The sequence below is a fragment of the Athene noctua genome, chromosome 21 (assembly GCF_965140245.1).
Source record: "Athene noctua chromosome 21, bAthNoc1.hap1.1, whole genome shotgun sequence".
NCBI lineage: Eukaryota > Metazoa > Chordata > Aves > Strigiformes > Strigidae > Athene > Athene noctua.
Genome location: NC_134057.1, coordinates 5,696,735 through 5,717,091, shown reverse-complemented (window position 1 = coordinate 5,717,091; position 20,357 = coordinate 5,696,735). Strand labels below are relative to the sequence as shown.

General features: G+C 38.1%; 1 protein-coding gene across 2 annotated transcripts in view; it reads left to right on the top strand.

Annotated features, from left to right (window-relative positions):
* The window catches only part of TET1 (tet methylcytosine dioxygenase 1), a 79,599-nt gene that overhangs the window by 18,679 nt on the left and 40,563 nt on the right, over positions 1-20,357 (top strand). For both annotated transcript variants that reach the window (XM_074924459.1, XM_074924458.1), the window contains exons 4-6: positions 13,432-15,967; positions 17,208-17,298; positions 17,931-18,024. In XM_074924459.1, coding sequence (XP_074780560.1) covers positions 13,432-15,967; positions 17,208-17,298; positions 17,931-18,024 — 2,721 coding nt within the window. The remainder of the gene's footprint in view (positions 1-13,431; positions 15,968-17,207; positions 17,299-17,930; positions 18,025-20,357) is intronic.

The window sequence follows — 20,357 nt, the reverse complement described above, 5'->3', positions numbered from 1 at the left end:
GATGGATGATGTAAGTAAGATGGGTTGTATATGTGAGGTGAAGCTAAGGGCAATGAGAAAAAATATATGTTGTTAAGACTTCTCTTATTCTCTTATAAATGTAATATAAGATAGTTCAGTATTGTTTCAATACACGAAAATTCCTGCAGTTATTGGACATAGTGGATTTGATAAATGCTGAATGTCTGTAGCGTAATTCTATTTGAAAACATCCCAACTTATTATCAGTTTCGTCTTCACTGTTACACGTTACAGAAATTTGTTTAAAGAAGTTAAAATTTTGTAAGACAAAGCAAAATTAAAAGTTAAGATTAAGCGAGGAGCCAACCTTCTTTGACTTGCGAGTATGTTCCACCTCAAAGTGTAGTCTGTCTTTTCATGTGGGAGTAGTTGTGCAGAACACCCCCCTGTATGCTAACAGTAATTGTGATTGTACAACACTAGCAAGTGCTTTTTTTTTCTTGCATTAAATAAATTAATCCCTTAAAACCCTAGCAGTTTTCATTGTCGTGGATATGCTTTTAATCATTTTAATTACTGCTGCTCTTGTAACATAGCGCGTAGGTGTAGTTAAAACTTTAGCATTTGTTCATTTTATGTTTTGTACGGCTGATAGTAGCGTGCAAAATAAGGACTGTTTATAAATGAGTCATACAGTTTTGTAACGTGTAATTGGTATGACACCTGTCAAAGTGTGAAAAGTCTTATTTTTTTGGTGATAGGCAGATATGTTGTCTTAGGCGGCTGTCTACAGTAGAGGTTCATAGTGGGTCTTCAGATTTTTCACCTTGAGTTCATTTTGCCACTGTTTCTGATTTGATGGCAGAGCAGGTTGCTATGTAATATGATGCTGTCATTTCTCTCCTTTCCAAAAAGCCTTCTGAAAAGTTTTTTTTTCCCTTGACTCTTAAATGGAAAGGCTTGTCTGTTTTTTGTGTGTGTGCGTAGTATCGTATGTTAGTCATTGGACTTGTGTTTATTTCTGCTTCAACTTTTCCTTTGCTGAATTGATTCCGAGGTTGTTTCCTCTTTGGTTTTAGGTACTGTTCTTTGTGTTTTCTAGTGTTTGTTTTAGGTTGTGGTGCTGAAGTGTATTTCGTAAGAGTTTATTCACTTGCATCCACCAAGTGAGGTATGGTACTGCTGAAGGCATCTCATGAAAGTCTAGGCTGGGGTTGGTGGGCTTTTCCTTTGGTTTTGGAGGGAAGAAGGGAGGTTGGTCATCTTAAGTTATGTTGCAGCTCTCTATCAGCTGCAGTAAAGTTAGAAAAAGCTATGTAAGACTTCTTTACAAGGGCATTTTTAGAAATAGACGTTCTGGTATGTGATTCTCTAACCTGGCTTCTGTTTTTGGTGGGACTGCAATGTGAAGTGGTATTGTCATATCTATTGAATTATAAATTCAGCATTTGATTTAATAATCAATAGTGATTGAGGGAATCTGACCAGTGACACAAAATTTTAAGAGAATACTTTGTTTTTCTTTGTATTTTGCTTTAAATAGTGTTGTAAGCTTTCTTAAAGGAGGATCTGTAGTACTTTCTTCTAATCATACATGGAGTCAGTATTTTTCTAATCCTCCTAAGTTTTTATAGAGGCACATTTATTTACATGGCGGGCTAGTGCTTTTTCTAATTGTGCTTCTTAGGACCAACATACTTACAAATTCTTCTGTACAGGGTGAAAATAAGCAGTGCTTTCCTGTTGAAAACAGGTTGCACAGATATGAACATTAAGACTAAATGCAATACGTACTGTTATACTGTAGCTTTAATTTACTATTTATCATTTTCCACACTTGTGTGTTAATGCTCCTTTCTGGTTATTGGAGGAGTCATTTAGGAAATTCTTGTGTGCCATAAATACTGTATTAGGTTCTCCATGTTTATTTTGAAAGAACATCTGAAATATTCATCATGTCTAGCAAGCAAATACTTATTGAAGAAAGAGTCTTTGTGAGTTCATGGTAATGGATACTAAGGAACGAATATACTCACGGTTTTTCTTACCATTTGTATTGTCTGTTTTCCCCAGTTAAGCAGACACTTCTTTAATTTTATTCCTGATAATAGAAGGTCTATATAGAAGGGGTTCATACTTAAAAATTAGTTTGCCTGCATTTCAAAAGGCATATTATACACCCTGCTTCACTTACTATAATTTTCCTTTTAGCCACTTAGCAGTGTTCTCACTCAATTTGGGCAGTGCAGTGCACCTCTCCTCAACAGCGGGGGAATGTTTGCAGTCACGTGCAAGTTTATTAACACAGAGCTCAGAAGAATGGAACAGTCGAACGCGGCATCATATTGTCAGGGAAACCTACACTTTTTGAGAACAGGCAGCAATGGCACGAGTAAGAAAACCTCACACAGATCAAGATACAATGGATGAAGAACGGTCCATGGTCTCTCTACTAGATTCTGTGGAGCCAGGGCTACCATTTGGATGGCTGCAGGTGTTTTCTGTGTTGATGGAGATTTAAAAAAAAAAAAAGGAACACAAAAAAATACAAAAAAAAAAGGGAAGAGACTGTGGGAGAGATCCAGAATAATATATGCAGTGCTAAGTGAGTATTATAACTGCATGCACATTCTTTGTTCTCTGACTGAATCTGTTTGTGTGTTTATGCATAAACACTATAATGGTAATCGTGTGCGCCAGGAAAGTGTGAATGATGCCTGCTAAACTCTGTAAAATCCCTTCAGTTTAAGCCAAGCCAAAAGCCAGAGATGACTCAGTATCTAGAACTTTTGGTTTGTTTATAAACATCATATTAGGAACCAGTAAAAGTTTCATTTCCATCAAAGCTAGAAATATTTATTTAAGCACTCTTAATTTTTCTCCTTAACACATAAAAAGCATAGTCTTTTTTTATCAAAAACAGCTTTAAAATAGAAAGTTGGTTTGGCAGACCTGCTGTTGCCCCTTTTACAATGCAGTTTTAGTTTTGCTGCTGAAAGAAATTAGAAGTACATGGTTTTGGTCAAGATCATATATGTGCTAATAAGAGTTAAGGAAAGTAATAGCAAAGGCTAATATTCATGATAATGCTTTGAGTGAGCATGGTTTGAACTGATTTGGAAGATTTATTCTAAATTTGGGTGTATGTTTTTAGTGCAAAATATCTGCCAGAATATTTACCTGGAAGAACTTAAATATTACTGCTTTTTATCACCTTTAAAATAAGATACGAGCAAGTCGGTGGATGGAATTGCACTGCGGTGGAATTTTACAGAGGAAGAAGACAGAATGGTGTAATACAAGTTGGAAAGGATGTTGTCCAGAAAATACTTATCTTACTCTTTGTGTTTTTTAAAGAGTTGTTATCACATTGGAACGTATTCCTCCAGTAATTGCTTTTAGTACTGGTTGAAAGTGTCTGCCTAGTTCTTGTGTGCCTTTTAGCTCCCTTTTTTTGATAGGGAGAGCTTATTTTTGTTATGTGAGTGGCCTACACAGATTAGTTTTAAAAAAATAAGTAATTCGGCTATTAGTTTAAAAAAAATCTAGGTGTAATTTTTTGAAAGAAGTCTTCTTCTAATTTTGACCTTTTTTCAAGCTGGATGTATATCTGTCTAAATGGGATTACATTTTTTTTGCTCTTGATAGGTCATGAATCTCACTTGATGTGAGCAGGCATGGTGAGGGTTGTAATTTAGTAGCACACTTCCAACGTGCAGCCTTTCTAGCACTTCCACGTGATTGCACTCATGCGAACATATGAAGCACTTTCATATTTTGTTTGTACAGTACTGCTAAGACTACTCATGTATGTAGACATTTTTTGGAGTCCTGACAAAAAAGGCCTTTGTAAATGGTCTGTAAATTATTGATCTTACTCTAGTAATTTTCTAATCCTTAGTTTTTCCAGCCAGTTTCTGGGGGAGTTGATGCCTGTCCCTTGTGGACTTTTTCCTGTGGTGCAGAGCAAGCTGGATAGGATGCAGAGACTCTCTCCTTCCCTCGCCCAGCTGTGCCTGCAGAGCTCCCTTACTTGAGTGCTGCTCCCTCTCCCCTCCACCTCCTTCTCCAGACCCCCATGCTGCTTCCTCAGCAGCACCACCACTTTGCCCTCACAACCCAATTCCCCAGAATGTTGAGGGGAAGAAAGGGACGTGTTCCTTTGGGAGGAGGACAGGAGAGGAATAGGGTTTTCTGGTTTGACTCATTTGTTGCTGTATTAGAGCAGTTGTGAGGATAGAACCACTCCTCCTTTTCTCGGGGAATAGTGGATGCAGGGGCACAATGAGACTGGGAAGTGTTGAGCAAGGCCAGGCTGAGTGAACCTAGTGATTAGTCTTGGGAGGGTTTTTGCACGTTTTGAATCACTATTTGTTTGATGTAGTGCTTAGGGATATGGCGGAGTTGGGAACTGTCAGGGTTAGGTTAATGGTTGGACTAGATGATCTTCAAGGTCCTTTCCAACCTAGTTGATTCTGTGTTTCTGTCATTCTATTTATTTGTAGATCTTCACTGTCACTGTGTGCTTTAGTGCAGTGCTGAGTCTTCCAATTTAGTGGATTTAGAGGTGGAGCTTCTTAAAAAGGTAGAAAATGTGTTTGTGATCAAAAATGTCATAAAATAACCAGTAAAAGTAACAGAGTTTGTGGGAAGGAAGGAAAATGTACATGTGTAGATGAAGGTCAGTTGCACAGGTGTATTTATACTTGTTTAGGTGCTCATAATGAGGGTTGACCATTACAAAACAAACCACTGTTTTCCTATTCCAGGTACGGTTTTTTGATGTTATTTGTACTCCCTACTGAATTATGAGATTTACTGAATACTTGTGCTTGCTGTGTGTAACATAGGCATTGAAATAATTGAGATGGCTTTGCAAATTCCAGAAATCTGTTGTCGGTTTGCTGTTTGTCCACACATTTATAGATAGTAGTATCTAGGAAGATGCTTTGAAAATGGGCACTCCTTGTTTAGAATCTGATACCACGTTGCTAAGCAAGTTTGTTTATTGCTTTTAGTAACTGATGTGGGAGAAAACCAGTGAGAAGCCCCAGACTTACTTCAGTGGCAGCAGATTTTCACTTCTGTGATTCATTTTCTTTCTGTGATGGTATACTAAGGTTTTTATATTTAGTGTTACTGAGTATGAGAAAGTTAATTTTGCAGATACTATTGCAGCAAACTTTCCCATTGACATTAGTAGGAGCTTTGCCTATGTAGAGACCAAAAGATTTAACTCCTACTAAAATAAATTCCTAATTACAGGATTTTGTTTGGGAGGTAAGAAGAATCCACGCGTTCTTATAAAGGTGTTTTCTTTTTAAATGTCAGGTACATGAAACTTAACCAATATCAACAAAAGATATATAAGGACATTAAGGATCTAACACTAATCACTTTTCATTAACTTACATAAAATTAGTATGTAGAATATATTTGGCTGTCCTCGTTGTCCTAATGGCTTTAATATTAAGCCTTTTAGAATATTAGGATTTTTCAAGGCTGAATTCATTGACTGAATTCCTCAGTCGGTATTTTGTTGGTGTTGTCTGGATTGTGTTACAATTTAATTGATGCTCTGTAGTAAAATTTGGCTCTATCTTTAGTCTTCCTAAAATAAAGGTTATGCTGAACTTGTGAATAAGAGGAAAAATTTCTGTGTATTTAAAAATATGAAGCATTTGTGACAGATGATCACTGTCTGAATTCTGCAGTGCAAGCACTAGTACTGCAGTGCTGCTCCAGAATAACATTGCTGCTGTTAGGTATGTGAGTGAAAGTTGTGCTTCTGTAAAGAGAAAGCGGAAGTTACATACAGTGTAAATTCCATTTTGAGCTTTACTTAAAATCATGTACGTGCTAGCTCTGATTGAGACAGAAGAGAAACATTTGCCATTTTTTAGGCTTTTTTTCCTCATGAAAATAAATAAAACATTAGATGGAAAATCCTGAATAGTGCTACATCCTTGTAGCTTGGTGGCTTAAGTGATCAGCATGATTATTTTTCTTTCTTTTATGAGTTAGCTGTTCCTCTGAGATACCTGTCACTGACTTTTCTATTGCTAGAGTATCAGTTATTCCTTTTAGTCTTGTGGCCCCTCATCAGCTTTAAAACCAGGCTAGAACATAGCTGTAACAAGGATGTTTAGATTTGGAGAAGACTTGTGTGAGACTTGCTGCAGTGTGTATTTGGGACCAGTGCTGATATTTCAGAATGGGGGGAAAACAGGAGCTGGTTAGCATTGTTAACTTACGGTGGTGTATGTCCTGAGCAGATCTGGTCTGAGAGCAGCTACTGGCATGTAGCAACTTGTGAATAATATCATTGCTTGTACAACAGATGGTTAGGTGCTTAAACTGAGCCCTCAATTAAGGAGCTGAGTATGTTCCTGGTTCGATTATAGGAACTGGAAGGTTATGTTGTTACCTTAGCAGTTCAGATCTTTACTGAACAGAAATTGAAGGAAAATTATTAACTTGTATCAGTTTGGTTCACATATGGTAAACCCAGGCAAGATAGTTGCAATCACTTCTTGTGCTGAGAGGTTCTAAGACTGTATCAGTTTATTTGGATTAAGCATCATGTTTTAAAAATGCCTCAGAGAACTTGAATTTGAAAATTCCCATGGGTTAAAAGTGCATCAAAACACCTAACATGATGCTTAAAAGATTCTTTACTCTTTCTCTGTCCCTCTGCAAAAATGTACACCATAGTTCAAGGCCAGACTTTTCTGGCCTTAACTTAAAGTCATTGAGTCTTGTTATACTTTTGTCTGCTAGAACAAGGACCCTTCTGTTATCAGCTTTCTTTTCCACATAGACTTAGCTGCAGTTTGTGGCTTTTCAATTTTCTTTTTCTTTGGTAAATTGTAGAGAGTGAGTAGAGAGTGAACTTGAGGCTTTCACTTCAAGATGTTTCAATCCTTTGTGATTCTCATGGTCCTCCAAGCCCTCTCCAGCATATCAATGTCTAGCTTGAATTGGGTATGTCAGAACTGGACGCTTTATTCCACTAGCAGGTGCAAAAGTGCCAAGTACAGGATAGAAAGTAACCCGTCTTTCCTTAATTATATTGTTATTTATGCACCCAAGAATCTCACTAACCCTTTTGGCCATAAAGTTGCAACAGGAGTTTCTATAGTTACTGCACAGTTGATTATTGACCATGTTAATGTCCTTCTTAAAGGCATCGCTTTCTAAGATACAAACCTGCAGTTTGTAAATATAGTCCCATGTCTTTGTTGCTAGATATACAACTTCACCTTTAGCTGTATTGAAATATGTGCTTGCAGCTGGCTTGCCAGATAGCTTAAGAAGCATTATATCTGATCTTTTAATTATTTGTTATTTTTCTACTAGTATTAATTTCACTGTTCTTTCAGATCATTGCTGAAAATGTTATATATAGCTGTGATCTGTTCCCTGAAGACCCTGTTATAAATGCTGAGCTGATTCTCCATTTAGACCTAAGGGCTGGGCAGTACTTAGTGCTATGGTGATGGTTTTGTAGATGGGTAGACCACAAGAGACATTAGGTAGGATGGAGAAATTCAAAGACTGAATGTCTTTTATCTCTGCATTTGAGTTAAAGCACATTAGGGGAAAGTTGTATTAGGGAATACATATTGCTGCTGATTGTATCATTTTTCTTTTGTGGCTTAATTGAGTGCTATGTTTTCCAGAGCTGCCAGTGGCTCTTTGAGTGTTCAGTTTCAATATTGAAGACAAATGATTGAGTAATTCAAAACACCAGTAAAAACCAAACCAAACCAAACAAAAACCACGAAGCAAGAGGCTTGTTTATGTTTGCTTCTGTGGCAGAAAAAGTGCTGTAATGTTTGGGGTTTTTTATTTCTTAACACATCCAATTCTTGGGTGCCTGTGGAGGAGAAAGGGGTGTCCTCACTCTTTTTTTTTTCTTGCTTCTGTTTGTAGCTTTCACAACCTAGAGCTTAGGGTTGATGGAAACAGTTTGTGGCTGAGAGTGCCTATTTCTGAGTAATAATCCAAAAAATACACTTTCTCTCGGGGTCACTGTTTGAAGCCTTTAGAACCAGAATTAGTATCCTGTAGTTTTTGATTTTGTTAGTAAGTGCATCCTTTAGGGTCTGAGAGTGTAGATCATCTTATAAGCGGTCTCTGAAGTTGTTACACGAGGTGAGCAGGAGGACTGTGGTAATGGTGTAGGAGAGAGAATGACGAGAACAAAGATGCAAAGACTTTAAGGCTAATTCCTCATGGAAAGAGAAGATAAGGAACTTTCCTGTTGGGAAAGCTGTCTGGTGTTTGAAGAACATAGCAAAGGGGATATAATTGTAGATAAAACGGAGATGAAGCTGAGAAGGTGAGAGCTAAGCTGTAGCTTGGAGAATGTTCCTTGCTGTTATGGCTATGGATATGAAAAAAAAAAAAAAAAAGAAGCACCATCATCTAGAGCAGGCTTTTGCAGCTGTTGTAAGATTTGGTGTGAAACAGTACCTCCTGTGATACTCAAATTGGTGGGTTTGGGTGTATTTGATACTCAGGGGTGAGGGGAGTTGGGCGTGAGGGGGATCCCTCCAGGGAGGTCTGGGTGTCCTGCGCGATCTCTGCCTCATGTCCCACCTTGGGTCCCTGTCTCCTGATTTGCAGAACCATTTGTTCCCCCGAGTTTCAGTATAAACCAGTCTCTCTGTTAAAACTTGTCTACATCATTTTGCCAAGAGTAGAGATTATTTGCTGTGATTGGAGTAGCTTCTAAAATGTTATTACCTGTCCTGTCCCTCAGTGCCACCTGTGAATGTTCTCTTGAGGAACAAACCATCTTGTATATGCAGACTGTGTTACATTAATAAAAATCTGTCTCTCTGCACAGAGACTGTAGAAAATGTGCCTTACCTGAGCTGCTCTAGAAGTGCAGTACACCAAGAGACTGTTTCCCATCCATGGTTGTTAACGCTGTGTGGTGGTTATTGCTTTCCGCCTCGGCTGAGGTTCATGGAATAGACGCCGGCTTGCAGCTTGGCCCCTACTTGGCTGTTCTGCCTTTGCTGGGAGCCTGCTCGGAAACCCTGCTCAGGCTGCAGCCTTGGGCAGAACTTACAGCACGTTGCTGTTGTCTGTTATGGGAGTCAAACATTAAGTAGTGTGGTCTTAAACAGAAGTTTACCCTTAAGTGTATTGTTGTATCTGCATTTATTTTGGAATGCAAAAAAACTTGGCTGTGCTTAGAAGGTGGCCGATGATTTCCACAGCATCCCACCTTATGTCCATCTCTTCTAAGCAGGGGACAGCTACATAGCATAAGCAACTGTTTCTCCACACCTGTGCTCTTTGTCTCCCCTGTCCTGTACCTCCTTATCCCTGTATGTCAGTCCTGTACAGTGCAGGTCCTGAATTTCACTGAATTTCTGCATGTCCTGGGGAGCAGACCCTAGAGAGCAGGAGTAAATTGCTGCTGGTCAGCTGGATGGTGCTTTCTTACCTCTTGGTGGAGCAGTGACATCCAACAGTTGGACCATGAATAAACCACCGTGTCCAAGTGTCAGATGAAGTATGTTTGGGCTTTTTTCCAAACAGTTTTTCTGAAAGAAAACTTCTGTTTTGGTATTTGAGCTCTGCAGAACTGCTAACGTGGAAGGGCATGTGGGGCTGGCTACATGGCTGCAGCAGGATCCAAACTTACCCATTGCACTGCAGCAGAAAAGAGGTGCAAGTGCTTCTTACCTGCTTATCCTTCTATGTTGATAAATGTTGTGACCTTCAAAGAACTGCCTTTTTGTTAATAGCACAAGCTAGGAGGTGCGAGTATATTTTGATCTGTTGGGTGTGCTGTATTCTTGTGGGGGTCTGGGCAGAATCCTCTCGGGAGGGCTAGTTAGGGGGACTTGGCATTGCTTACCGTGTAACTTGTCACAACTTGCTAGTAGAGCCATTTTATCAGTAGTTGATCTGGGCATCATCTGTTACTATTGGTTTATGGGAGTAGTGATTTCTGGTACTGTCCTTTAGTACAGTGTTTTGTTACCACCTCTAGGGGTGTGAAACAAGACATAAATCTATGGCCTGCTCTCTTGTACAGAAGATGTGAAAATGTCTTTAGGATAGCTTTAGCATTGTATTTTGATTGTGAATCGGTGAACTCTTTGCATTTCCTCAGAGGCATTTGTGGTTAAAAGAAAAGTTAATATTAAAGTTTGACCCTTTTCAGAATGGTGAAATGATTTGCTGTAACTGGCTTTTCGTGTGTGCTGGAAGCATTAGCTCACACAGTGAATTATTTGGGGGTGAATTGGGGGGGTATTGGTGAATTATATAAGAGATAGTGTCTGGTTAAAGTTTAAGTAATACAGCAATGGCTACAGCAGACACCCCGTGGTTCCTGTCCTAATAGCACTGACTACTCCAGAGTCTAGGCTGGAGCATGATTTGTTACTGGTTTATGGCTCCAGATAGAGTAGTGCTCTCCTTAATGAGGAAGAGAGGAAATTACTTTTATTGATCCAGTTGATTCTTCAGCTTTTCATTACGCTTGTGTAAAAGATTTAGAAATCAGTCAGATCAGACTTGTGTGCCTAACTTCCATTAATTTTAAGACCATTGCTTGGAATTGTGGTATCCTTGTCTGCAGTTTTCACTACTTTTTTTTTTTTTTTTTCCCCCTTAGTCCTGATTCGGGACTTGAAGATAAATTGCTCCTAGGCTGTTCAGCTGCAAAAGGTTTTTGCTGAGCTATTACTTTTGGTCTGCCAGATTTACATTGAGAAGAATCAAATGAACTCTGCCCCTGCTAGTATGTCTACATTTCTTTTTATGTTGGGAAACAATAACTTCACATATTAAACTGAAAAGGCCATTGGAAAGTCTGGTAAGAGAAGCAAGAAAAAAGTATTTTTTAGGATTCATTGCAGTTCAGTAACAGAAGAGAAAAAGCAACGCAGTGCTCAAAAGGAAAAGAGTCTGGTTTGAAAAAATACATCCGATTTTATATTAATATTTATTCTTTGTGTGGAAAAATAAAATATGAACCAAATCATGCCAATGATATGATTCATCTAGTTCTTTTTTCTTCCTTGTTGCATGTGGGCAGCTTCCAATAATGTTAGTGGAAATTATGATGTATGAGGAATAATTTTATTTTAAAAGTAATCCCACCTTACTGCCGGGATCACTGCGGTCTTACGGGGGCACAGCACTGCACCTGTGCACTACTAGCAGATCAGGGAATATCCTGAGTATTTTTGAGCGTAACAGTGCTTTTTGTTCACATGAAAATATTTCATTGAGGAGCAACATAGTTAGGAGGGGAGTGTGATTTTTGCTCTTTTGCACTTTGAGTGTGTCAGTGACCATGTCATCTCTCATTCTCATCTCTGCTGGTCGTGGGTGAACTATCCTCCTTCCCCCCAACTCTATAAAATTGTTTGAGGATTTTTTTTTTAAATGTAGCGAGTGACACTCTCTAAAAATGAGGAAAATACAAAATTGTGGTGTTGTGTTGAAAATGTACAGATGCTGGGAATTTATTTTAATCTATTTGTTTCTATCTCCTCAACCTACTAATTGTCTAATTAAATAATTTTAATAAGAATTTTACATGATTGGGACGAGTTTTGGACTGGTAGAGATCTTAGATATACTTTTGCTGAAGAATAAACTACAGTGTCATATCCTAGTTCTTTCTGAAGTTAAAGTAATTGAAGTTCAGCTTTTGCACAGGTATAGAATTGTGGGTTTTTACTTTTCCATGGTGGACCCTTAAAATATTTTCTGGTACGTTTGTGGAGGCCTGTGTAATGTATTTACTCTTTGTAACAATGGAGCTGCTTAACTGCTTTTGTGGATCCCTTAGAAATTGCTCAGTGATGTCCTGGGTCTGTGGATCATTGAAAATCACCAGGATCTTGAGGAGCTCAGGCTCACAGACTATTAGTCAGTGTCTGTGTGTAATAAAAAAACATTAAATAAGGTATCTGTCTTTGTTAATATACTGTCTATAGGTTTCACTTAGCTGCCTAGGTGCTGGACATGTTTTTACATAACATTTCCATGAGAATTTATGATGCCTCTCATAATATCTGGGGCATGCTATGGATTCCCACTTTTGTTTTTTATCAATTGGGAATCAGTTGTGAGGTGAACGGTAGGCTCCAGATGGAGCTGGGTCCGTATGCCTTGTTTTGCCTGGGGGATTCTGGCATTTCCATCTTGATGGTTATGATTAATCATTAATCTATTTTGCATTTGTTCTTCTGAATTATTTTCTCAGAGAAGTCCATGCACTTTATTTGGTATGACCATAAAACCATGTCTGATTTCACTGAATGTTTTATGTTAAATTGGGTCCTGTTTTCTAGGAACTGCTAAAATGTACTGTGCCAACATATGGTTAATTAACCAGTTACATTGCTTAGATTAGAAAAGCAGGACTGGTTTTCTTGTTAAGTAGACTTAAGGCTACAGATCATTTAAATAAATCTTAGATGTTACAATACGATTAAGTACCATCACTGTCTATTGTGACTTAAAATTATTTTTTAAAAGAAAATTTAATAGAAATAGAAATAAAATTTGATTAACGTAATAAAAATTGGATTCTTGCCTTTATTGCTGCTTCTGCCTGAGTTCAGGCCTTAATTGTTTTTTAAACTTAAATTGCTTAATTCCTTACTTCATATCTCAAGGCTCACATATGTATTCTTTCCAGGACATAGCATTCTGACTCTGTCTAGATTTTGACATTGCTTCAACCACATGAATTGTGTAATATCAGTGAAGATGAAGAACATGTTTAACCAAATACTGAAGCTTACTAAAAAACTGTTAAAGAGTAGCTCACATGAGAGACTTTTGAGAAACCTGGAAGTTACCATCTAAATACAGAAGCTAAACACACTGTTTAGAGGGTAACTTTCAGGTGAGCTAATGTTAATTATCTTACTATCCATTCCAGCTTGGGTTTTTGACATTTTTTTAAGGACTTGAAACTAAGCCTGAAAACCAGCCACTCTTGCTAGTGTCCAATCAAGTGTCAGTTTATTGCTCTATCCAAATCAGTATAATTATACCAAATTACTACTAAACTTTCTGTGGTACAAGCCTTTAGATTTCAGTCCTGCTTTGAACTCAAGGGAGACTTTTATCTGCTTATGCAAATTCATTAAAAATTGAATCCTTAGATCTGATTCTAAATGCTAACGTCCTTTATCTGTTCATTCATTTCTTTGGTTTCCCACCACTGCCACATGCACACGCTTTCTTCCTCTGCCCCCACCAACAGTGGGGAAAAATAGCTATAAATATGGACAGGATCTTTAGGCTTCAGGGTTTTTCGTGACTTCCCAGGTTTTTTTCCAATCTCTGCACCTGTGCTTAATTAGGATATTCCTCATATCTGTCAAAGTAGGGTTTAATTTCTGTAAATCTTATGCTTCTTCTTTTTAATGTTTTTGAACTGCTGTTACAATTTTTTTTATTATTATTATTTTATAGGCAAATTTAGAAAACAAACCAGTAAATGGCCGCAGACCAGAACTCATGGAATGCAGTATATGTGGTCATGGTGAAAAATACAGGGTGAAAACAAACCAAGCAGTACCCATTGAAAATGTGCAGTCTAAGGAGAAGGAAAGAATGACAGGCTTAGAAGCAGAGAAGTGGGCACATAACGAGAAGCCATCTTTTGGTGTCCATGTTAACGGAGATATCCATGGAACTGTGACAGGCAACGAACACTTGAAAAACACTGAAGACAGTGAAAGAGCAGTCTCTCCCAGTCAGTTAGCTGAGTCAAAAAAATCATTTGCACAGACCATCAAAAATGGCATAAAAACCCTACATTATTCACCACCAGAAGCAGTTGCTTCGCTGAAAAAAGTATCCATAGAGGAAAGGACGGATTTGACAAGCAACTCCCATATGCAATGGACGAAGGGTACCAATCTGAATAACATAGTACACACTCTGACAACTGGTGTTGGCTGCGTTCACCCAGAAAAACAAGGAAATGTTTTAATGAAAGCGGAAAACTGCCCTTGCAACATCTTTGAGGGTTCTGATAAGTCAGTTTTGCTGACGGGTTCCATTTCAGACCTGCAAGAAAGCTTGTGTTGTCCTCCACGACCTGAAGAGGAAGTGCATGTAGGGAAGGATGGTTTTAAAGTACCTAAGGCAGAGACACAGCATGAGGCTTCTTCACTCCAGCCGACTTTCTTGTCCCTGATTAAAAACAGAAATTTAACTGTAGAGCAGGTTGTAGCTATTGAAGCTTTAACGCAGTTATCTGAAGCCCCTTTAGAAACAACTTCACCAGCTAAAACTGGAAGTACTGAATGTACAGAAGAAAGAACTTCCAACTTGCTCCATAGTTATAAAAGGGACATTTCATCCTCTTTCACATCTTCTGCATTAAAAGAAATCAAAGACACTTACTTACAAAATGAGCAGCAGCTCCTGGCTCACTGCGCTCACTCACAGAAGCAGCTCCCTAATAAAGCAGTGTTATACAATGGCCAAAGTTCAGTTTCTGAATTGCATGATAAACCTGCCAATCTGGCGGGTGAGATGTATAAACTACAGTTATCCTCAAGAGATACCAAAACTTTATCTGACTTAACATCTAATTCAAAATCATTTTCAGGATATGCTACCAAGAAGAGTTACGCTCATGATCCCGTCACCCTTGCACGGTATTGCAACGCTTCACGCAATGTCCAGCAAACAAGTAACAGCTTGGAAACTCTTGGCCAGCTAGAGCAAAAGCCAACGTATAATGATTTGAACTTGGAAGCTAGTTCTTTGATTAAAGAAGGAGGAATTCACAGCCAGGATGAAGAGGATGTAGCTACACAACTAACTCAACTTGCAGCGCTAATTGAATCAAACCAGACAAATCCAGAGCAGAAGAATGACATAAAGGCATCACTGCTTAATCTAATCTCACACGAGAGGCAGCCAAAATATAACCAGGATGTGTTGCAGAAAAAAGAATCTGTATTTTTTAGGCATAATTATAGTTCCTTACTGTTAAAGCAAAAACAACCAACAAATAAAAAAGGAAATGCTGTACCATGGAAACCAAGGCACAAAAAGAAGCCTCAAGAAGCACGCTATCAACAAAATAATCAAAACCAGCTAGAGCTGTTGTCATGCCAGCATAGCGAGTTACAGGACATTTGGATATCATCAAAACTGCACAAGCTTGGTCAAACCGTGCCACAGGACTCCAGGATAGCTCCGTCTGAAAAAAAATCTCCAAGAACCAAAGTACAGAAAGCCGTGAATCAAAATACTTTAGCGTCACAAGAAAAAACTAGGTTATTTCTCCCGCAAACACAGATAAAATTCCATAGATGTTTACCTGAGGTACCGCAAGAGAAAAAAAAAGACAGGTTATTTGGCTGTGAAGTGGTGAATGAGCAAATGAAAACTGCAGGCTCCGGTGACCCACTAGGCATTGATCCAATGAAAAATGAAGTTGTTGCACGTAACCAGTATAGCAGCCTGTCCTCCCGTAATCCTTTGGCTGTTTCACAGTTAAAAACAGCATCCTTATTGAACAGACCAAGTGAAAACCTACAGATGTTTACAGAAAAATGTAATTCTCAGGTACAGCAAACAGCGAATGTCAGTCAAACGCATCCTTCGCCTCAAACTTTTAATCAGTCTAACCTGAGAGCTAACGAAATGCGTGGCGAGGACAAAGCCTGTATTCAGCAGGGTGCTGTCGAACAACAAGTAGATCCGAAGTCGCAGGTGCTGCCTGTTGCCTGTGGTGGGGCCCAGGTACCAGGTTCCGTTGAAGCTCTCAGGAATATGGAGTGTGCGGGCGAAGTGACTGTTCTGACGTCAACCAGTTTGGGTACTGACCACCCACAGAGCACAGGTGACTCAGGGTGTTCTCCAGCAAAAAACACGCTCAGCAGTTTCCTTGAATCACCAATGAAGTTTCTTGATACCCCTACAAAAAATTTAATAGATACACCTACAAAAAAGGGACAATCTGAATTGCCAACTTGTGACTGTGTTGGTAAGTCTTTTTGCTAACTTTTGCCTGTCCTTTCCACATGGAGGTGTGTTAGCGTTGCTTCCTTTAATGTGAGGAAGCATACCTGAAGCTTCCTTAGCTGCTGCAAAAGGATCAATGCTTTGCCATTAGGAAGCAGGAGGAAATTTTTTTCCCCTTTCTGTAACTTTTGCCTGGTGCTCTTGGGCCTGCAGAGTACAGCAGAACTGAGCATTTTTGGTATTGCAACTGACAGGTTTAGATTCTCTACTTAAATTCAAACCCAGGAGGAAAAGGAGGTTTTCTATTTATTTGCTGTTTTTCTATTTAGTTTTTTGTCATTGTGCTCTATGTGAATTTATCTGAAGTATATCAGATTCTGATTTTTATGGTCTAGAACTAGTTTTTGCCTGAGATGGTCTGGGCAGAAATTTCCCAGTATATTGTCATGGTTGCCTTAATGCTGTTAGATAAGCGTCAGGGCGTAGTTGTGGGTGGTCTTGTTGCTGTCACTGTTAGTCCTGATGACGGATGTCAGTTTGCCTCGAAGAGCCTGTGTCAAAGGCGACTAGACGCCTCTCATCGCAGAGGTGGAGTTCAGGTCAGGCCACATACGTCATAATTTGCGTTGCAGGATGAGATGTCAGACCAAACTCAGTATTGAGGATTTTGCAAATATAGCTGGATTTGATGGTGGTAGACACGCTGTGTTTTCAGACTATCAGAGTGCACAGATGGAAAAACAAGTTGGAGACTTAACAACAGATTGTACACAAGCAGATTGTTTCATCTTTGCTTTAATGTTCTGAATCAAGAGAGTGCTAGTTAAGAGGCCTGGGTTATGTTTTCTGTTCTGTAGTATATGACTATCAGTTAGTTTATTTTTTTTTCCTTAATTCTTCCTTGTCTATAATTAACTAATAAAATTTCCCACTGACAAGGATATTGGGAAGCTCACTTAGTCAATACATGCCAGCTTCCATAATGAAAATTTGTAAGGGATTTAAAATATTACTATAATTAGGATTACTTTATAACATAAAGAAAAAATACTAGCACATTAATAGGAGGAAACAAGTATAAAATAATTTTGATGCCTCTGAGGAGAAAAATCTGTCATACTCTATTCATTATATTTCAGGGACAAATTTTATGTATTGTAATGCAGTTTGGAAGATGTTTTTGTAAACAATTTCTAAGCTTACTTGTAATGGTGTAAATAAATTTTGTACGTGCCAACTTAGTTTTCTCTACCTGCTTACAGAGCAAATTATAGAGAAAGATGAAGGCCCTTACTACACACACCTCGGGACAGGACCAAGTGTTGCTGCTGTGAGAGAAATAATGGAGAACAGGTGAGGAAAATTCAGCATTTAATGCTCACAGTATTTTTAACTGTCTAAACGGGAAAGAAGAGTTATGAGAAATCGGGTGATATGTTTAGCTTTGTTTTTCTAAAATATTGCAGTACTCATTTGTAAAGTGTTTTCTTCTTCAGATGTGCATGAGGTGAGCACTAGCATTTCAGTTCTAAGCTTGTGTGTCTTTACTGAGGTCTTGCAGCTTTGCGGTCGAATTTCAAGTGCAGGGTGCTCTTAGGTGCCATTGAAGTTAATAGGAATAACAGAGACCGGCAGCTGGCAAAATTAGGTTTTATAGTGTCCTACATGTGAAGAAGCTGTGGCACACTGGACAGAAAGGTCACATTAGTGACTGAATGTACTAGGATTTACACAGAGATAATGTTTTCTTCTGCAAATAATGTTACTTTAGCAGCTGAAACTTGTTACCAGAAGGATATCAAAAATCACTCTTGCAAATAGGATTTTAAAATTAAAAGGTATTTTTTGACATTATAAATATTTTGGTTTTCTTCTGTTCTCAGTAAAGTAAAAATAAATTTGTTATTCTTGTTTTATTGAAAATATTTCCTGTTTTGAAATGGTCTACAGCAGTTTGTTTTACTCCTGAACTTTTTTTAATGCAGGTATGGAGCAAAAGGAAGCGCTGTAAGAATAGAGGTAGTGGTTTATACAGGAAAGGAAGGAAAAAGCTCTCAGGGGTGTCCAATTGCTAAGTGGGTAAGTTTTTATATTACAACAGTAAAATTGTTATGTGTGGCTTTTAAATATGAAATTATGTGTACTCCTTGAGCTTAAGTATAATCAGATCTTTAACGAAGATCTGGTTCTTCATTTAATTGATCTACAAAGTCTGCCTTGAATGATGAGGCTAAGGAAAACTTTTTATTTTATTTAAGACGTGGTGCTATATGTTATGCTGTGGTTTGAATGAGTGCAAAAGAGAGGTTCTTAATAGAGATGACCAAATCAAGGGTAAGAAGGCACTGACAGCATCCAAAAGTTGGAGCATCTAGTGAAATATGTTATTGGAAAGTGTAAAAAAGAGAAGGGGTGGTTGCTTGGGGGAGTTGGAAAACTATCCAGTAACTGTTTTTTAAAACCCATCTCAGTTGTATTAACATATGAAGAAAAGAGTGTGATGGATGAGGAAGTTCAGTCTCCTATGCCATAGAGTTTATTACTGGTTTTGAGGAACTGAACTCAGTATTTGGAAATGGAAATGTTATAGTGATAGTTTTCACCAAAGTCTTGTCTCACATTGCTTCATAGGAGCCAGGAAATGAGGTAACAGACACAAGCTCCAGGAGAGAGCTTGGAAAGAATTGATTGTCCTTAATCTTTGATGAAACCACCAAGGGAGGTAAAAAGTAGGCTAGAAATCTTGTAAACTGAATTTTGGAAAATAATAAAATAACTTGGTTGTTAAAAGAAAAAAAATTATTGCTGTATTTAGGAATTTCAGATTTGATTGAAAAAACAAAGATAACGGTACAGTTGGTAGACCAGCATTTGTAACTACATGACAAAAAAGAGTTTATTACATGTTGTGCATGAATAGTATTGCATGCTAAACTTTCACTGCTTATGTTTGGAACAGTCAAAATGTGTTTTCTGTACTCGATACATAAACTATTTTTCAGAAAGGAATCCCATATGTGCATGTTGCTTCAGATAATATTTAATAACAAATCAGCATCCATGAATAAAGGATGGTAAAACTAACTTCATAAACAACTGACCCAAAAAGAATCAAATTATTTTACTCAGTGTTTCAAGTAAATAAAACAGTTTTAAGAGAAAACAGGATTAAAAATCTTATCTTAGAAATAGTTGTGGGCAGTTGAAAGGAGGAAGGCATTTAAAACTAACTCTTAATCCTTGATTTTTTTCTGTTGCCAGTATCAGCATACTGTCTTTTATGTAAACCAGAAATGATAGATTTTATTGTATATCTGCATGGCTGTAGGTGTTTCGACATGTGTGTACAGTATGGCAGTCAGAAAGCATTTGGATGCATACAGAAAAGGCTGGTTTAAGGCATAGGGACCTGCTCTCCAGTTAGATTTTCACATTTCTTTATGTAAACCATCGGCGAGAGTAAGCTTTAATGTTCATTTCACCTAAGTTCCAATCTTGTTTTATGCAACAGTGACTTTTTTTGTGTGCAAGTTCAGACCCAAAGAGGATGGGTAAGCAGCTTTTCCAAGTCTGCTTACTGTTACTGTGTGACTGTTCAGTACAAGGGAGGGGAAGGAAATCACTGAAATCTCCTCTGTAGAACTGTTTCATCCTGTATAAAATCCACATTTTGGGGTTGGTATTCTTAATGTGCTGCATGAATTTTTCATCGGCAATGCTAATTTTAATCCTTATAACAGAGCATATTTGGGTTTTGGCCATGGACAAAGAAACATAATTGTGACATTTATTTGAAAGCATATGGAAAAAGTTTGCTGTGCTCTCTGATACTTGTAGTCACAAGGTTCTGTCAGCTGCACAGAGACTTTCACTTACTTTTTTACAGTGTACTTTGGGACAGACTTGTTTCTGCTTTGCAGATGGACAAGCTATTGCCCTTAGGGCTGCTGAGAGACTTGCTGGTGAGAGCACCACAGTGGAGCTCTGCTGAAGCAGATATAAGAAAAAATTGAATGTATCTGTTGATCATATTGAACTATTTTTCCCAATTAATCTTGCCTATTTCCACTAGATAATTTTGTCTTATTGGTTCATTAGAACATTTTAAGATTAAAGTAGGCTCTAAAATACCTGTGTCCATAAATTCTTCTGTTAGTGACTGCATTTCATAATACTGATTCCCTCCTAAATAGTTTTTGCTTGAGTGGCTCCAAACATGTGCCTGGTGTGTTAAATATTTACTGAGAGAGACTCCTTTCCCCAAAAGGAGTTAAGGTTTTCTTCCTCAGATTTCAGGTTACCATAAACTTGCAGAATCGTCTATCTTTCAGTCTTTTTTTTTTTTTTTTTTTTTTTTGAGAAGAAATAAACATCTGTTTCTTCTGTATTTCTTTGATGTATTACATTTTAGA